The sequence below is a fragment of the Barbus barbus genome, assembly GCF_936440315.1.
Source record: "Barbus barbus genome assembly, chromosome: 3".
Classification (NCBI taxonomy): Eukaryota; Metazoa; Chordata; class Actinopteri; order Cypriniformes; family Cyprinidae; genus Barbus; species Barbus barbus.
This window is the reverse complement of record NC_136731.1, coordinates 18,029,976-18,049,101: the sequence shown is the minus strand read 5'-3', so window position 1 is coordinate 18,049,101 and position 19,126 is coordinate 18,029,976. Positions and strand designations below refer to the sequence as shown.

The 19,126-nt window shown below is 38.8% G+C and overlaps 1 protein-coding gene and 1 pseudogene across 2 annotated transcripts; one reads left to right on the top strand and one right to left on the bottom strand.

The window, feature by feature from the left end:
* Positions 1 to 308: 308 nt before the first annotated feature.
* On the top strand, positions 309 to 5,731 carry LOC306853149 (cathepsin D-like; annotated as a pseudogene). The gene is made up of 9 exons (XR_013785795.1): positions 309 to 488; positions 1,314 to 1,452; positions 1,542 to 1,665; positions 1,745 to 1,863; positions 2,827 to 3,026; positions 3,542 to 3,665; positions 3,815 to 3,959; positions 4,153 to 4,251; positions 4,997 to 5,731. The product of XR_013785795.1 is annotated as a cathepsin D-like (transcript).
* A 950-nt stretch (positions 5,732 to 6,681) lies between these two features.
* Positions 6,682 to 17,607, bottom strand: mief1 (mitochondrial elongation factor 1). The gene is made up of 5 exons (XM_079390338.1): positions 17,355 to 17,607; positions 13,929 to 14,090; positions 13,409 to 13,589; positions 12,107 to 12,369; positions 6,682 to 9,209 (listed from the first exon to the last, which is right to left on the bottom strand). Exons 2-5 carry the CDS (start codon positions 14,073 to 14,075, stop codon positions 8,391 to 8,393), a joined length of 1,410 nt encoding a protein of 469 aa, XP_079246464.1. The 5' UTR covers positions 14,076 to 14,090; positions 17,355 to 17,607; the 3' UTR covers positions 6,682 to 8,390.
* Positions 17,608 to 19,126: the final 1,519 nt, after the last annotated feature.

The window sequence follows — 19,126 nt, the reverse complement described above, 5'->3', positions numbered from 1 at the left end:
GAAGGATATTTCTTTATTATTATTATTTACTATTTATTTATTGTTGGTTGTAGTTAACTTTCTGTGTTCATTTGGAAGCCGTGGTGCGTTTCAACTATGCAAATTTAAAATTCTCTAAAACAAAAATACAACAAACAAGTGACTCCACATTTAAGCACTCAGGAAGCGGGGGCGTGAAATTCAACTTGATTGATATGGTCTCTAGCCAATCGTAGCGCTACATCAGTGCTGCTAGCCAATCAGGTTTCAGGAGAACGGAAACCCCCGAACTTGCACGACACTCTCCGAAGGACACTTTTGGATGTATAAGTTGCGCACAAGGGGCGGCGGTGGAAGTTATACCTCAGACTTGCTTCTGGAAGTCTGAATTTTGTTTCTGATCAGAAGTAAAAGCAATTTATTCCTTTTAAAGGGCAGATAATGAATCGCCTTCACTTGTTCACGTTTTTAATTTGGCTGTTAATTGCGGACAGCCAAGCAATAATCAGGTAATTGCATCAATTCTCTTATTATTATCGATGTAAATGCATTTTATGCAAACATATTTAGATATTATTAAAATCTTAAACAGCCCCATTATGTCTTTGCACATTAACTTTCACTCTATTAATCACCAAATTTATCTGTAGCCTATTACAATAAAATCTTCAAACAACAATCCGATGCATTATATTTCATAATATGAATGTAGTGCTGCTTAGGACGTTTTGTGTAAAGGTTTGTTACAGCATCAACTGCTGTTTTGGATCAGGAAGTTGAACTCGCATGACCAAGTTCAGTTAGTAAGCAGCAACATGTGTGAACTGCTGTGGTTGAGGTGCGACATGTGAACCTGCATCTGCCATGAAAACGAGAGAGGCGAACAACTTAAACGCTTATTCGTTACAAAAGGAGCATGCATTTTCGTTGCTTATAAAGTCAGCGTTGTAATTTGATGTCGGATGCACGGTTATTTTATACATTTCCGCCTCGCAATGATACAATTTGACCGCTCACTAGTCACTGGAAATTTAGGTAGTGGACTTGCAAGAACCGCCCACTCTAAAGCGACCAATCACCGGTCGCTTTGTTCGATTAGGGGCGGGGTTATCTAATATGTAAAAATAACAATATAGTGGTGCTGCAATCTAAACAAATAATTGTCCAGAAGAAAAACAAGACTTTAAATCCATAGCAACACCAAGTAACATTTTCTGCAGAAAACGTAAAAATCTAGTCCGGATTATTCATTAAAGGCCTTGTTTGAACACTGGTGTCGTTTTGTGATGACCCGACACAGGTGTTTTATTGCTTTATTACTGTTGTATCTCTAGGATTCCTCTGCACAAGATGCGCACTGTGCGCCGCATGCTGGCAGAGAGCAAATCCATGGACGGAGAGGAAACCTTCACAACAACACCATCACCAACAAAACTGCCACCACCTGTTGAGAAACTCACCAACTTCATGGATGTAAGATAATGCGGCATCAGTCACTGATTATGCATTTTGGTTTTGCATGAGGAATATAATAAGTCCGACTGTCCTTTCTCCCATTTCAGGCTCAGTATTTTGGTGTGATCAGTATTGGCACCCCTCCTCAGGACTTCACTGTGCTGTTTGACACCGGATCATCCAACCTCTGGGTTCCATCTATCCATTGCTCCTACCTGAACATTGCATGCTGTGAGTGATGTTTTGGGTCATTGTTTTGATATGTATTGTTTTTTTCTTTACTAAATTTCTTACTCTGGCTGTCTCTCAGGGTTCCACCATCGCTACAACTCTAAGAAGTCAAGCACGTATGTTCAGAATGGCACAGAGTTCTCGATCCAGTACGGCAGAGGGAGTCTCTCTGGCTTCATCAGTCAGGATACAGTCACTGTGAGTAAAGACTACAGGAACTGATCATGAGAGCTGTAAAAGCTCCAAAATAAGAAGAAAAGCATCATAAAAGTGACTCTATACTATATCACATGCCTCTAAAGAAATCCAATAGCTATGTGTAAAAAATAGATCAACACTGTTTAAAAAGAAACCAATAATGTTGCTGAGGCTAGTGCTTTTTTAGTATTATTTATATAATATTATACATTTTTGAATTGGTTTTTAATTTGATATTTTCAGTTTCTTTTATTATGTGCATTTGTCTTTTTTTTAATAATTTTTTTAAATATTGGTCTTTTTTTCAGTTTTAGGAATTTAAGTACTTTAGCTTAATGCAGGAATATACTGCGCAACTTTTCTTTTTTCTAGATTTTGGCCCTGATTTTTCAGAGCCATTCTGGATGATTTCTGGCAGGCAGAGTTGACGGATTTCACAAAAAAATCAAAGTGTATGATGGGCAAAGACTCAATATTAAGATGGTTAAGACCAATATTAAGCATGTTTCGTTTTAAGCCAATTTGAGAATACATAGGCCCAGTTTCACAAATGGGGCTTAGCTTAAGCCAGGACTAGGCCTTAGTTAAATTAAGATATTTAAGCAACTTTTACAAAACTACCTTACAAGAAAACATTAAGGTGGGCATCTTGACACAGAACAATGACACTGACACTGACATATTTTAAAATATGTCGGAGCAAGATATTTTCAGTTGAGACAGCTCAAACATGCATTTTAGTCTGTGAAACCGGGGGATAGTGTTTAAATTTGTCAAGCAGCTTTTGAAGCATGTTATGCATGAATTTGTGTTCGGATCACAAGTTTGGTAGTGTGATCCTCACGCATTTAGTGTATGATGCCCAGTTTTAACTGTTTAGAAAGCATAGTTTTAGTTAACCATAAGTGCAATGTTTGAGGCATCAACATGCCCCAAAAGTCTCACGTTTGTTTCTGTCTGTAGTTGGCAGGCCTGAAGGTGCCAAACCAGCAGTTTGCCGAGGCAGTTAAACAGCCTGGGATTGTGTTTGCGATGGCACGTTTTGATGGCATCCTGGGCATGGCATACCCTTCCATTTCTGTAGATGGGGTTACGCCGGTGTTTGACACAGCCATGGCTGCCAAAATCCTGCCTCAGAATATCTTCTCTTTTTATATCAACCGGTAAGCCTCTCTTTTTTTCAAAATTGTTTAGCCAATTGTTGGACGTTTAATATTGACATTGGATAGTTTGGAACGGAAACAACATTGTTTTCCCTTATCTGAGGTTCCTCTATTTGCTTCTCCATTTCGGTTTTATAATGGTGAAGAATGTGGCTACAAATGTAGACTGATAGTGTGACCCTCAGCATGAAAGATTTGTATTTATTCTTGTTAAACGGTAACGCATGACTCCTATTACTGCTTGCATAGCAGTCCGCCCCTTTCTTGCTTTTCAAAGCGCATGTGCATGTTCCAGCCTATTTATCACACTATAGTCTATTGTTCCGTCTGTATAAAAAGCCTCTTTTACTAACTGAATGATTCATGACTAAAACGTGTGCATGTAGGTCAGGCTTTGCCTACATTTTAGGGACCAAGATGCGTAAGATTTAAAATCACTTGCGCTGCAGGAACTGTCATCGCAGTGGCTTAATGCACATGCTAATCTTGTTAATGAATGTTGTGTGTATGTGTAGGGACCCCCGCAGGTGAAGTTGGAGGTGAGCTGATGCTGGGAGGTTTTGACCAGCAGTATTTCGATGGTGATCTGCATTACGTCAATGTCACACGAAAAGCTTACTGGCAGATAAAGATGGATGAGTATGTGATCAACATTACTATACAAGCCATGTTTCAAAAGCCAGGGCTGTGGTTTTTAGCCAGATTGATATTGGTTTATGATGGCTGCAAATGGGACAAATCTTATTTGTCATGATGACTTATTTCTTATATTGGTCGTTTTCCAACAGAGTTCAGGTGGGTGGCACTCTTACCCTCTGCAAAAATGGATGCCAGGCAATTGTTGACACAGGAACATCAATGATCACCGGGCCGGTTCAAGAGGTGCGGGCGCTGCAGAAAGCCATCGGAGCCCTACCACTGCTGATGGGAGAGGTTAGGAGCATTCCTACTAAAAAATATCTTCAAAACATATACATTAAATAAATCATTTATAATGGTTATTCTTTATTTATATATATATATTTTTTTTGTCATTTATGTCCTTTTAATTTGCTGATACTTTCATCGCCATGTATTTCCAGCATAAATTGAGGAAATTGTAAAGTGAACATTTCCTCTCTTGTAGTACTGGATTGACTGCAAGAAGATTCCATCACTTCCTATTGTTTCCCTCAGCCTGGGAGGGAAGATGTTCAACTTAACTGGAGAGGACTATGTTCTGAAGGTGCGTCCCCCTCTTTACAGGCACTGGTGTGGGTTTCCTCTCTTACACTGAACATACAATATTATGTTGAACATACAAAGTCCTTTCTTATATAGAAGTGCAATTTCATGGAATAAATTACCTGATTCCTTGAAGTGAAAAATTAAGTTTGTGGCTAAATTATGCTTTTTTTGTGTAAATTGAGTCATATTTTTGAAATAATAAGTTGCTCAATTAGTATGTGAATGTTTGAAAAAATATATAATTTAATGTTATGTATTGTGTAAGTGTTTGGGATACTTTTTCTTCAACTTCATACTTGCCTCCACTTCAAAGAATAGTTCACCAAAAAAATGAAAGTTTGACCAAAAACAAAAACAAATATAAAGAACCTCTGTACTGAATGGGGCGAGTCCAAACCCATTCACTGCAGACGATTGATTAGTGAGCAACTGATGTTATGCTAAATTTCTCCAAATCTGTCCCGATGAAGAAACAAACTCAACTTGGTTGGCCTGAGTGTGAGTAAATCTTGTTTTGTTGAACTATTCCTTTCATTACATTGAGGACCAAACTGCATTTGCACAGGATGATTTTCTTTTTATTGTACACTGAAAAAATAAATCAAATCAAAATTTCTGTTGCTTTTATGTTTGGAATCTAATTGAATCTCAGGACGTTGATTAAAACTGCTTTGAAAATGAATGCAGCATTGATTAATTGAACACTTTAAATCAATCTTAACTCGCTTCTATCTTTTTCTCAGATGACTCACATGGGTGTGAGTATTTGTCTGTCTGGCTTCACGGCATTGGATATCCCACCCCCCGCCGGGCCGCTGTGGATTCTGGGAGATGTGTTCATTGGCCGCTACTACACTGTGTTTGACAGGGAGGCAGACCGCATGGGCTTTGCTCCTGCTAAATGAAAAGAGTGAAAAGAAATCACTGTATTGTATTGTACTGGACTTAATGGGCCATTAGCAATACAGAAAGCACTGGTTAAAGTTGGTAAGTCTTTTGCAATTTAAAATATGCAACGTAAGAAAATCAACATATGCCTGAGTGACAGTATATGTTTTTGCAAGTATTAAACTCAAAGCAAAACTGAAAAAAAAGAAGTGACAAACTTGTTGAGCTAGGGATTCTCTGTACTTCCCCTTGAAGCCTCGCTTGTTTTTATTTTGCACTGTTTCAATAGATGAATTTAAAAATAAAAAAAAAACTATGCAATTTTAGTTTATAATTAATCTATTTTTTGTAGAAAATTGAATAAATTGCTGGTAGATGAATAGTACTTTGGATTTGTGGTTCTCTGTGTTGGAATTTTGTCAGTTGACTTTTGTAACCATTTTAATAATGTTTGATAATCATACTCAATTTATCACACTGAAATTTGTCAATCAAGATTTCTTGGTTTCTTTGTCTAATCATTTAACACAAAATTGCAGCAAAAGTTCTTCCAAACCTGAAGTTAAATAAAGTTTGTTCTTGTCTAAACTTCTCGACTGATGGTGGTTTTTCACTTCTGCTTTTTTTGTAACTTCTGGTATCCCATGTGGGGGACAACCAGTACAAGCAGGGATGTTGTCTAGTTCATTATTTTTGGAGGTTTCAACACAAACCTCAATTTTTTTCAGTTTTTATACTTCAATGTGTAAACCGTTAACTCTAAGGTTGATTTGATTGGTTGACTGCATCTGTAGCCCTATAGAAACAAGACATTGGTTAGTTCCTGCATGCTGTGATGGTGTTAGTCATCTTCTGTTTCCTGTGATGATTCAAAATGTCCATCACATGACATCTAGAGTCAGTTTAGCACATAACATATCAATATTTAGCTTTGTCTGAAATGATCATACCACTGAGGTTAATTTGATTTGCCTTCTGCACAGATCTAATTTCAAAGTCATTAAAACTGAAAACAATGCTGATTCAATGACCGTTTAAAAGTTTTTGGTTGGTTAGATTTTTCAATGTTTTTGAAAGTCTCTTCAATGCTGCATTCATTTGTTAAAAAATACTTAATGCTGTAATTTTGTGAAACATTACTAAAATAGCCATTTTCTATTGTAATATTTTTTAAAATGTAATTTTTTCTCATGCAAAGCTGAATTTTCAGCATCATTACTACGGTCTTCAGTGTCACATGATCCTTCAGAAATCATTCTAATATGCTGATTTGCTGCTCAAGAAACATTTATCAATGTTGTGCTGCAAAATATTTTTGTAGAAACTGATATAACGTTACATATTAAATAAGTGTACAAATATATTAAAAACAGCGTTTACTTGATATAAAAATCTTTACAGCTACTTTTGATCAATTTAATTCAGCCTTGCTGGGTAAAAGTATCAATTGCTTAAAATAAAAAAATCTGACCCCAAACATTGGTCTATGTCAGCTACTGGACTCAGAGACTTATACAAATAATTCACAATAACGCTGTAATACAGTTTCACTCCATTCGACTTTATTTTCATCCTTTACTCTGTATTGCAGCACAGAACACGCTTACAGAACATTATACAAACTGCAGTTTAATAAAAATACAAATCACCAGGAAATAAAGAAACGAGTACACAAGCATCACATGCAAAGTACTAGGCCAAGCTGAACTCCACTAGCAGATCTACTTTTTGATTCGGTGCTGCCCTTTCATATCATTCGCAAGGTAAATGTGTTTCTGCTACATCACACAGGTAGACACAGGTGTTCTGGTTACGCAAGCAAAATAAATGCTTCTATACACAAACACAAGGTCTCCTGCGAGTTTTGGCATTTTATATCGGAGACGTAGCCTATTGTATATTTTGTTCTAACAAACGTCACTCTCCAAGCACAAAGAATGATCATAAGATATACATAAATAGTTTCACACTGGTTTTTGGTTACATCTGTACAATTAATACAAAAATACTAAAATGTCTCTATGAAGTTTGCTTTTTTAGGCTCTTGTACATCATTTGTGCGTAGAAGCACACAATACATTTAATTTCACCTTCCTTATAACCCACAGCCTCAAATTAAACAGTGCTTTTAAACGATTCTATAGCTTTAAGGAGGTCTGCATGGGTTTCCTTGGTTTATTAGGCAGCTTTAACACAAAAAAATCACATCTGCTCTTTGTTCAGCTATTCTAAAGATGCGTTTTGATTATTAATTCAGGTATTTATCTTCACCTGGTTTCAGCAGTGTGGTAATAACCCGTGTCGACCATTTAAATAACAACATATCCATTCCACATTTCTATGAGTGACTTTTAAAGGATCATTTTAGAGAACGTATCTGAAAATAAGCAATTGGGTAAAATAGTATTTGCATATTTTAATGGCACAGACTGACGAAAGATGGAAATATGGGGGAGAAACACATTATCTTTTTCTTAAACTTTATTATCACTGATTTTGAATAATGGACAGAAATCCTCTGAAAAAGTTTGTTATTTTAGGCATTTTTTACTGAGTTTTAATTTCATTTGCCTTCCAATAATTTAATATTTCAGAAAGTTGGTTCACTAAAAATAATTCAATGATACAATCACACTTTCAGCATCAGAGCTGCAAGCATTTATGAAAAATCACAGGAAATTTAGTAACTGAAAGATAATTTAGAGACCCTGCCATCTGATTAATCTAAAACGGCTCTCTGTCATATATATTTTTCTAAAGAAAGTATTTTGATGAATCCAAGAACAGAATTGGAGAAAATACTGAACAATGCTCCACGTAACAAATAACTGGGAAACATAAAATCATGAATTTCACAGATCAAATGTATCGCATTTTGGGTAACAACAGAAACACATAAGAGATGACGGTGCTTGAATTTATAATAAAATATCACTGAAGTTAGAATCTGATTCTTCACTAGATAAATACATTATCATCATGACCCTTCACTATGCATTAGGAAAGTCAAAAACACTGAAATGATAGAAGATGGGCCATATGAAATATGACCAACGGATGAGGTTGTAGTACCTGGAAATAACTTATGATGGTATGACTGACAAAAATATGAATGTGTGAAAAACAATTGAGGTTATTGATCTATTCAGAACAAGACACGTGTGAAAACATTGCCATTATTCAGGTTTGTGTATCAACTCAATTCTGTGCGGGGACCAAAATGTGGTAGCCAATGTGCATGCGTGTTTGCTAAACAGTTCTCAAAAGGCTCTCTGGGTCAGACAATGCACAGTATAGTGTGTATCCCAGTTCATCTATTTCCTGTGGTGTTAGCTCACAGAACAGATTGACTTTGAGATTGAAGATGCAGGGTAACCTCCCAGCCTCTAGGTGTCCCACTAGTGCACGAAGCAGCTGCATGAAACGACCGGCGAGCGCTTCCTGAGTCCAATCGCCCTCCTGTTCGCTCAGGAGAAGGATTGCATTAGTGAGCTGGCTTGCGTTTAATCGTGCCAGCGCTGGATTCAGTTTACACACGGCTTTAATGACTTTAAGACACGCGCAGCGGCACCCGGAGTCTTCCTGATCGAGCATACGTAACTTTGATGTTTCCGGCACGCGAAAACTCTGCCGCCACAGGTTCTCATGCCGTTCGGCGGCCAATCGATGCGGTTTGGCGATGAGCGAGACGCCGTCCTCCATAACAAGCAATGGGAGGAAGTCCACATAAAGGCGACGGTCCGTTTCGTACTGCACTTCTAGCGTAAGCGTCTCTGACGGGACCACAGGTCGGATGATGTAGTCTAAAACGCTACCGATGGCGGGCCAGTTGATGGAGCCGGCGACGAGCTTCTCAAAAACTTCTAGGACGCTCTTTGGGGAAAGGTAGCCACCCACCATGCAACGGTCCCAGTAGCTGCTTCCACGTGGGAAGTACTCAAGGTTTTCCCGACGAACCAGCCAGAAGCCAGGAAGGTTCATGATGGTTTCCTCACCAGGAATGGATGACCAGAGATTCTTCTCAAGGATCAGGGGTACCATCAGCTGGGCGTGGTCAGCAGTCACCACCTAAAAATGTGAAAAATAGAGATTGAGAGATTAATTAGAGCCCTACACGGGCCTCAAATTTAGGCCCTAGCCCGGCCCGAGACGCTCAGGCCCTAGCCTGGCCCAAGTCCGATAACTTATCAGAATTACCGGCCTGAGTCCGACCCGAGCCCGTCTTTTTTTCCCCCTAAAAAACAGTTTATACTACTGTTTCGGCTATTAAAATAGTTCAGTTTTGTGAGTAATGGCAAAATTATTATATTTCGTTTTGTTTTGTTATTAAGTTCATTTAGAAAAACGTTTGGAGCATTTTTGTTTGTTAAATAGCCTATACGTTTTTGTATTTTATAAAGTAACGACCAAGCGGCCAGCGGCATGAGCTGATCATAGCCTATGTTTGATCAATTTAGCCTTCTCATATCATCACGACTTGCCTAAAATAAAATCTATAGATATACTAAAACAGTTCAAGCATATAACAATGTTTAAATGTTAAACCTGCGCTATAATAATAATGTGCTCTAGCCTATATCTCAGTTTGTGCGGAGAGTGGAAGCTAAAGCTTGCTCTGCAGGACATGGAGGCACCAGCAGAAACACTTGGATTTACTTAAATTAAAATAGCCTACGCGGTCTTTTTTTTTTGATAAAGGTAAGAGTAATACATCATTCGGAACTGTAAAGGGTCTTGTATTTGTGTGCACTCATAATACCAACAAAAGGTAGTTCTTTTATAAAACAAAGAAAACAAGCATGATGTGCTTTCTGCGTCTTGAACAGGAGCGCTTCACAAAAATGAATCGAAGCTGAGCGAATACATGCCTCACAGACATGATAAGTATATCTATAGAAAGCTTTAAATTATTACTTAACGAAATAAAAAAATACAAAAACTCTATTATTATAATCTTAATCATAATCAATAAAGATTTCTCTCTAAAGCCGCATCTAATGAGGAGACGGCGAGTCAGGATCAGCAGCAACACAGACTCAGAAAACATTAGTTTATTAGTAAATAATTCAAATATCTCCTTGCTATTTGCCGCAGACACATTCATGATTATGCTTGCTGGGGTTTTGCAGCAAGCTTTAGCCTATTGCATGCATTTGAACACAGAACTACTCAGCTGCGCTGAAGTCACTTGCGCACCTGCTGCTGCGGGACACTAAACACCATCGAGATGCTCTCAGTCGCGGCAGCACAGTCTCGTCTTGTTTCCACAAGCACTGCAATTTTTTTCATCACTAATTGATAGATGTCTACAATATAAAATTAAGGAGAAATCCAAAACAGGCCCGAGGCCCGGTCTGCGTCTGAACTATGACGTGAAAATTGCCCCGAAGCCCGGCCCTAGAGGCGTTAAAAAGTCGGGGCCCGTCGGGCCCGGGCCGAAATGCAGGGCTCTAAGATGAATTACACTTCCATTTAAAATACTGAAATTAAATTCAGCAAGGATGCATTAAATTGATCAAAAGTGACAGTAAAAACATACACTTTCTAAATTGAACTTTCTATTTTTTGAAGAATCCTTTTAAAATTCCACAAACATATTAAAGGGGATATTGGATGCCCATTTTCCACAAGTTGGTATGACACTTCAGGGTCTTGATGAAATGTCTGCAACATACTGTGGTTAAAATTCCTCAGTGGCCGTGTAAAATAACACTTTTTCCCTTGTCAAGAACAGCTATGTTCACAGCGACCCATTTCGGTGAATGTTCCTTTAAATCAGTGGTTCTCAAACCTGTCCCGGGGACCCCCAACCACAGCATAATTTGTATGTCTCCCTCATTTAACATCCGATTCAACTCATCAGTAGAATCTGCAAGACTTGAAGTGGGTGTGGCCTATGAGAGAGACATACGAAATATGTGGTGGCTGGGGGTCCCCAGGACAGGTTTGAGAACCATTGTTTTACATGATAATGAGCTACCATCAAAAACCAAATCAATCCACTGCATCCTCAGTAGCTCTGATGTCTGGAGAAAATAAAGACTCTTATGTTGACTTTTACATCCAACTACAAAACAGCTGCATTGCTTACGAGACGTTGTTCGCTACAGCTCCATGAAAACGGCAGACAGTGTACAACTCGTAGAAATATATACGTAGATGCCTCATTAGCGACTGTTTCTATGGGCCGCTATACATAAGCCGTCCGCCATATTGCAGTGGTAAACTTGACGTCATTCACCATAGTAATCACTGAATATTCGAAAGATGCCACAATCATGCACAGAACGGCTCAACGGCTCTGTGTGAACCTACAGTATGGTGAATGACGTCAAAAATACCTTTCCAAGACGGCGGCCACATCTACGTGCCTGGAGCGATCGTATAGGGCGTCTATGGTACAACTGGCTGAGGGCAGAAATATGCTAATACAGGAAAGTCTGTCAGTGTTCATGGGCGGAGCTCGAGCAATATGACGCCATATTACTCAGAAAATCAAAAAGGCTTGATGATTGAGACTGTTTAGGTTTTTTGGAGAATAAAAAAAAAAAAAAAAAAGTGTGAATAGATTTTTACCAAGACACATTTATATGCAAACACCATGTACAAGTGAATTTTGCATCTGATGTTCCCTTTAAGCAGCACAACTGTTTTCAATACTGATGATAATGTTTCTTGAGCAGCAAATCAGCATATTAGAATGATTTCTGAAGGATCATTTGACACTGAAAACTAGAGTAATGATGCTGAAAATGTACCTTTATTTAAATTATATTAAAATAAAATAATTATTTTAATTTGTAACAATATTTCACAATATTACTGTTTTTAATGTATTTTTGATTAAATAAATGCAGCCTTGGTGTACAGAAGAGACTTAATTAAAAGCACTTCAATTAAAGGCCATGTTACCCCTATATTCTTGCTTATGTGACACTCTCAGAATTGATCACACTTGTTCTCACCTGAAGGTCGTCGTACAGACTTCCGCTTAGGTACATTTCTCGTAGGGGCATATCAGGCAGTTTTGCATGGAGAAAGACTCTGAGCTCGGCACAGATATCCAACGCAGCACGCCGAGCGACGACCTGCTCTTCTGAAGGAATCGCCACTCGCTCTTGAAAGAAAGCCCAGAGGTGTTCCTGCAGCGAGAGGCGCATCCGTGCTTTCTGGAGTTCAGCCTTACCAGGGCGGCCACCACCACGACCCATAACACGATGTAAAGAATCTAAACAAAAGCAGAAGAAAACATACAAATATACTTATGACAATCAATTTAGCATACTTTAACATTCTCATACCTTCCAAAGGTCAAACCTGATAGAATAATTCTACTTAATCACAACACTCAGCCTAAAGCAACACAATATTTAGTCTTCCAGACACCGATTAAGACTAGTCTTGGGCTTTGTTGGAGAATAGATGACACAGGATGCTGAACTAATCATTCAACAAACAAATGATTAATGAGGATGCTTTTGAAAATTTCCAATGCTTACTTCACAACGACTAGTCATTCAGTCACCAACTAGTCAAAATTATTATGTATATCCCTAATGCCCATAAAACAAATGAAGGGTCTACAGAAACCTACAGTGTATTAGTTAAGGAAGGGTTTAGATACCCACTGAGCAAGTAGAGCAGACACTCCAATATGTACAAGCCTGGGAAACAATAAGGATACAGGTTAGGATAAGAAAAACTAGGAAAAACCGTGTCCTTCATGGCCCAGGATTACAAATAAATGAATAATTTGAATGAAAACAAAAAAATAAATGGATAAAAATAAATACTCAAATCTGTAAAGAGGAAATTCAGTAATATGGAATAACATTTTATTCCATATTATTGTTTGCAAAATTTTTTTTCATGGTTGTTGCATATAAAAGTACAGGATGTTAAGTGAAGTGAAATACTGCCAAGTATGGTGACCCATACTCGGAATTTGTGCTCTGCATTTATCCCATCCAACGTGCACACACACAGCAGTGAACACACACACACCGTGAACACACACCCGGAGCAGTGGGCAGCCATTTATGCTGCGGCGCCCGGGGAGCAGTTGGGGGTTCGGTGCCTTGCTCAAGGGCACCTCAGTCGTGGTATTGAGGGTGGAGAGAGCGCTGGACATTCACTCCCCCCACCTACAATCCCTGCCGCCCGAGACTCGAACCCGCAACCTTTGGATTACGAGTCCGACTCTCTAACCATTAGGCCACGACTTCCCCCAAGTATGTTAAGTATGCAAGACACCAGAAATTCAATACCTGGCTTGAAGGAGCTGGAGGATGTGGGGAGCGTCTGTAGAGAGCGGCTGATGTTCTGTTTCATGTCATGGTTCAGTGTCCGTGGTGACGACCCCAGCCAGCTCGGCTCCTCCCAGCTTCTTCGTCCCGATGGGTCGGCTTTGGTGGGACTGGATGGGGCACTGAGTGCTCGATCGTACATCTGATACAAACCAAACTCAATTATACACTAATAATAATAATAATAATAATAATATATATCTACAGTGCTGGAAACAAAGCATGCACTTTTTTAAAGGGATCTTTTTTCTTCCTCTCATGAGATACACTTACAAGATTTCCTCTTAAAAAAACACCTTCATTACATGTGAAATGAGCTATAGAACTTGAGAAGGTCTCTTGCACAGGATATTAAACAAAGTTGACTTCTCCAGTAATTCTCATCAATTTTCAAAATCACTGGAAATGTGATTCCTTATGACATGAACCCTTTAACACACCCACAGGTTCAAAGAGCATTACAGCTTGTTCCCGAACTCACTCTTTTGACCGCCAGTGTGGCGATCCCGAGCATGGCTGCTCCCCCAACTCCCAGCACCAGCTTTGCATTAGAGAGCACAAAGTCGATGGCTGTGCCAAACCCATTGTCATCTTTCTTTCCCTTACGGTCCCCGTTCACTCCTGCCATCGATCTTTTACCTCCCTAAGACAAAGCAAGAAAGTGGGAAAAAAAAGAGAGCAAATAGATTTTCTCATAAACAAGTTGTGCAATATGCAGACCTTATTTGCTGTTTACTAAGTGATAACATTATGTAAATCAAAATGTCACATGTCACTTTCCAGTTATGTCTGCAAATAACGTGTTGTTATTGGGAAGAAAAAAAAAAAAAAGTTTAGACAGACAAACAGGTATGGCAGGGCTTGATATAAAGAACTGCCAGATGTCCCGGGCCTGAGGGAAAGACGATTGAGACAGTTGATGGAATTTTATGGCCAGATTGAGGAAATGTTAAATATATGAAAATGTAAATTACATTTATTTTACCCATGATTTCGTATAGCAATGGAAATCAAGGTGTCAACTAAATTTGACCCAGGGTTAACACGTAAATAGGAAACAAAAGGGGACCCAAAATAGATCCTTGAGGGACCCCACAAAATAGAGAAGCATGAGAGGAGGAGGCATCTCCAAGCACTACAGACAACGACCTGTTCGACAAATAAGAGATAAACCAATCCAGAGCCACATCACTGATACAAACAAGTCTTCAGATAGTTGACATTATGGTCCACTGTGTCAAAGGCTGAGCTGAGATCAAAAAGAATTAAAATGAAATACAAGCCAGTGTCGGCTGCAAACAGTAGATCATTAGTGAATAGTGACCTATATGTTGGGAGTGGAAATTTTTCAAAAATTAGATTGTTTTTCCATAAAGGAAGTCAGTTGCATGGACACAACCTTTTTTAAAAATCAGGACAAAATTTGGACAAAACATTTCTAACATGGCAACTTGGAGATGGATCTTAAAGCAGAGGGGTCTTGAGAGGCCTTCTTTAGTAGTGGGTAAACTATCCGAAATACAGCTTTTAGAAACCATGTGGGAATGTCAGAAGGGCAGGTGGATGATTCTGAAAGTACAACGTGTTCATTGATGGGAGTCATTGAACAGGAGTCAACATCATGTTCTCAGTAATCAATATTAAAATGCTGCCAAATATTGTGTCCTTGTTTAGTAACCAGGTCAGAAAAATAAGTGTTCCTTACTTCTTTAATTTTAAACTGAGAAGTGAACATTAGATTTTTTACAGATGCAAGGAAGACACCGAGTTCATCAGTTTTCCTCTTTTGTTCTGCCTTCCTGCATAGTTTCTTAATTCTTCATTTAACCATAGTAGAGAAGGTGGTTTCAGCTTTTTAATTAACTGGAGCTACAGAATTTAGAATATTTCTGCAAGAGCTGTTAAAAACAACTCCTCTATGGAGAGGTGAAGCTTCACATATTGAGTCAAATTAAAAGAGTCTAAAAGTTTAATAAAATCAGAAGTAAACAAGGAAGAAGGGCAACAAACATGAATATTAAAATCACCAAGAATAAGAACTCTGTCATAATGCAGCATAATGACTGATACAAGGTCTGAAAATTCCTGAATAAAACCGCAGATAGATTCAGGGGGCTTGTAGATTTAAACACATAAAATGGGCAGTTTATTCTTTAAAGTAAAAATAAGACTCTTATAGTGAAGTGACATACTGCCAAGTATGGTGACCCATACTCGGAATTCGTGCTCTGCATTTAACCCATCCAACGTGCACACACACAGCAGTGAACACACACACACCGTGAACACACACAGCAGTGAACACACACACACACCGTGAACACACACCCGGAGCAGTGGGCAGCCATTTATGCTGCGGCGCCCGGGGAGCAGTTGGGGGTTCAGTGCCTTGCTCAAGGGCACCTCAGTCGTGGTATTGAGGGTGGAGAGAGCGCTGGACATTCACTCCCCCCACCTACAATCCCTGCCGGTCCGAGACTCGAACCCGCAACCTTTGGATTACGAGTCCGACTCTCTAACCATTAGGCCACGACTTCCCGTTATAGGAGGAGAAGCAGCCAAGTGAAAGTGGAGAACAGCTAAAATCACTTCTGTGTATTACTGCGAGGCCTCCCCTCGGCCTGTCAGTTTTAGCTGGTGAAGAAAGAAATAATCTGGGGGGGATGACTCAATGAGGGGGCACATTCATCAGAATTAATGCAGGACTGTGATAATGGAATTTTTTTTGTTTTTTAATTATTGGTCAAAACAAAATCCTGGAAGACGAAAGGCTTATTGACCAAAGACCTTACATTGAGTAGACAAAATTGAGCGGACATAGCTGTAGGAATGGAAGACGTGGCTTTAACTGTGATAAGACTGTTTCTGTGTGAACTGCAAATGGATTTAGTTATTTCACACTGCCTTTCAGTAATTACTAATCAGGAATGAATAAATTAGTGAGGGAAGCCAGCACCAGCAGGACCCGCACTGTCAAAGACCAGGCTTTAAAGTGCAGAACCAGAACACTGGACAGTAGAATCAAAGATTACTAATAAAACCAAGTCCAGTGGCAGTAGTAATATTTTGCCACCACTACTGCAAACTAAAAAGACAGCTAAAACGTTCAGAGCTCTTGGTCTTGGAAGTTTTACAAATCTGATGATACAGTCTCCAACAATTAAAAGCTTGTGTGGCTCAGTTTCAGGATATCCTTTATAAACTGAAAGCTTTGATTTATGGCCGATCGTTATCAAGCTAGCAGAGTGCAGGTGAGTTATGGTATTGAGCAGATCTGATGCTTGCATAGGAGGAAGCAATGCGGCAGCAGTTGGCTGTGATGACAGAGAAAAAGTCGCTGGTGCTGCCACCTTGTGGTGCCGGTTGTCAGCTTCCAATTTAAAAAGTGACAAACGGGAGGTTTTTGACCCTCAATGGAACAGGTAATTTTTTTTTTTAACTCAACAACCTCTGCTAACAGGGCCATCAGTAGGGAGAGTAATTCTTTGACTAAATGATTTATTGCAGCCGGCTACCATATTTCCCCTTTGACGATCACCTCTTTCTGTCGAGCGCACTAGTGAAATGTGAGTTTTTAACATTTTTTAAATATTTTAATTTAGTTAAAATTTACTTTTTTGTTTTATTTTAAATTCAGGTTTAGATTTTATTTCTAATTAGTAATTTTAGTCCTTTTTTATATTATTTAGGTGCCAAAGGAATATCTCAAATTTCAAAGTCTTTCATCTAATATGTATACAATAATATTTAACAATAATCATAACATTAACAATAGGCTATATTTTATGTTAAAATTCTCAGTTGACAACAAACAAATGAATGGTTTTAGTTAATGACAACAGCATACACATCCTGCGAACATTCACAAACTGCCTACACTGTTTCTGATGCACAAATTCCCTCTTACCGGTTATTGGTCAGACAGTCTGATGCTGATGGACCACTTCTACACCAACCCACCCAGCCCGCTGTTGAGGAAGAACTGGCCTCTCTTCAGTGCGTCCTCCCTCTCTGCTGGGGCGCTGAGGGTCTGACAGCGCCGGAACTCTCGGGTCACTGCGCGCCGGTAGTAGTCACGGTCTGTGTACTGTAGGTGTTGGCCTGCACGGAGCAGTGCTCGGTACAGCTGCAGCACGGCACTGCGGGACCAGCCGCCCATCAGGGAGAGCTCGGAGCGGGCAGAGACAGACGTCTCACACGCACCTGCAAAAGAAAGTAGACACTTTAATACCACGCCACACTGGATGACAAAAGGTCACTGACCACACAAAAGAGCAGTGGTTATAATGCTATCCAATTCAATAAACAGTTGACTCGGCCAAACCACATTCAAATCACCACAATTCAGTGCTCTTCTTTAAACAAGGACAGTCCACAATGTGTCCTTTGTTTTGGATATTGACATTGCTATTGACCCGTTTCAATGTTATAATATTTGTTTGTTTTTCGGTTAATGCCATATATGCCTTCGTATTCAGTTGTCAACATTTGAAGTGATCAAAAAAAGTTCAAACAAACACTTTTTGGTTTTAGGACAACTTTGATGAAAGGTTTTGATCCACTTCAAGTGATGACTAGCATAAAAACGATTGAATGCTTTGGAAAGTACTTGCAATACTTCCTTTGTGTTCTTCAAGATAGGATGAATAAGCAACAGTTGGGAAAGTTAGGTTTCTGAGTTTGATGCTCTGTAATCAACCACAAAAATTAACAAGAGGGTACTCAGTGGTGAAGAGAGCATGTTGCAACATCAAGAGCAGACGAGACAGATGACGACTGCAGTGAAGAAGTGGAAGAGTGCTCAGGCTGGGAGATAGAACGATAAAAATAACTGATATAATTCTCCTCGATAAAATGATAAAAAGAGTTTGGTAAATGTTTGATATAATCACTGTTAAGTTTTGGCCATGCGAGCACTAAACAGCACTGTGAGATCCAGTGTGAAGCGCTTGAATTCATTTGAAACAATATCACTCATTAGAACATGCAGAAACTAAGAAATCTATTTTTATATTAAGATATTCATTTTGTTTAGGAAAACAAAAAGAAAGTCTTCGTCATGTTCTGACAATAGATCAGTTTAAAACCACAATAAATGGTCTGGTTTCTATATCTTTCACTTACGAGCAAAAATCTGCCTTTAAATTTGAAAAAAAAAAAAAAAAACAGATAATGGGACAAAGTGTGTCAGAAGACAAAAGTAGACTTGGTAAAAAGTACAGTAGTCAATGATGAACAGGCACACTGGGGATACATTATAAAACAAAAACATAAGAAGGTACAGCACAAACAACAGAGGTCATAGCTGTGGCTGAAGCAATAAAGAAATTAAAATAATTACTCATAAAATTAGGGGTGGCTCGATACCACTTTTTCAGAACCGATGCGATATCGATCTGATATCAGCGCAGTTTTTTAAATCAGTGTACAATTTCTATACCTCCATGTGTGTTGAACTGATCATCACTCTTTTGAGTGTTACACATAATCTACCAAGTATAGACAACTTTCTAAACTAGGTTAGTGGATAATTCAGTAGCAAAAGTTACTCTAGAAAAATCATGAGTGCAAAATAATTTTATAAAATCTAAACTTTTAGTGAAAAAAAACTATTTAGTTGGGAGCAAATAAAAGTGAAGAAACGTTGGACTAAATCTGGTAAAATGTTACATGTTCTTT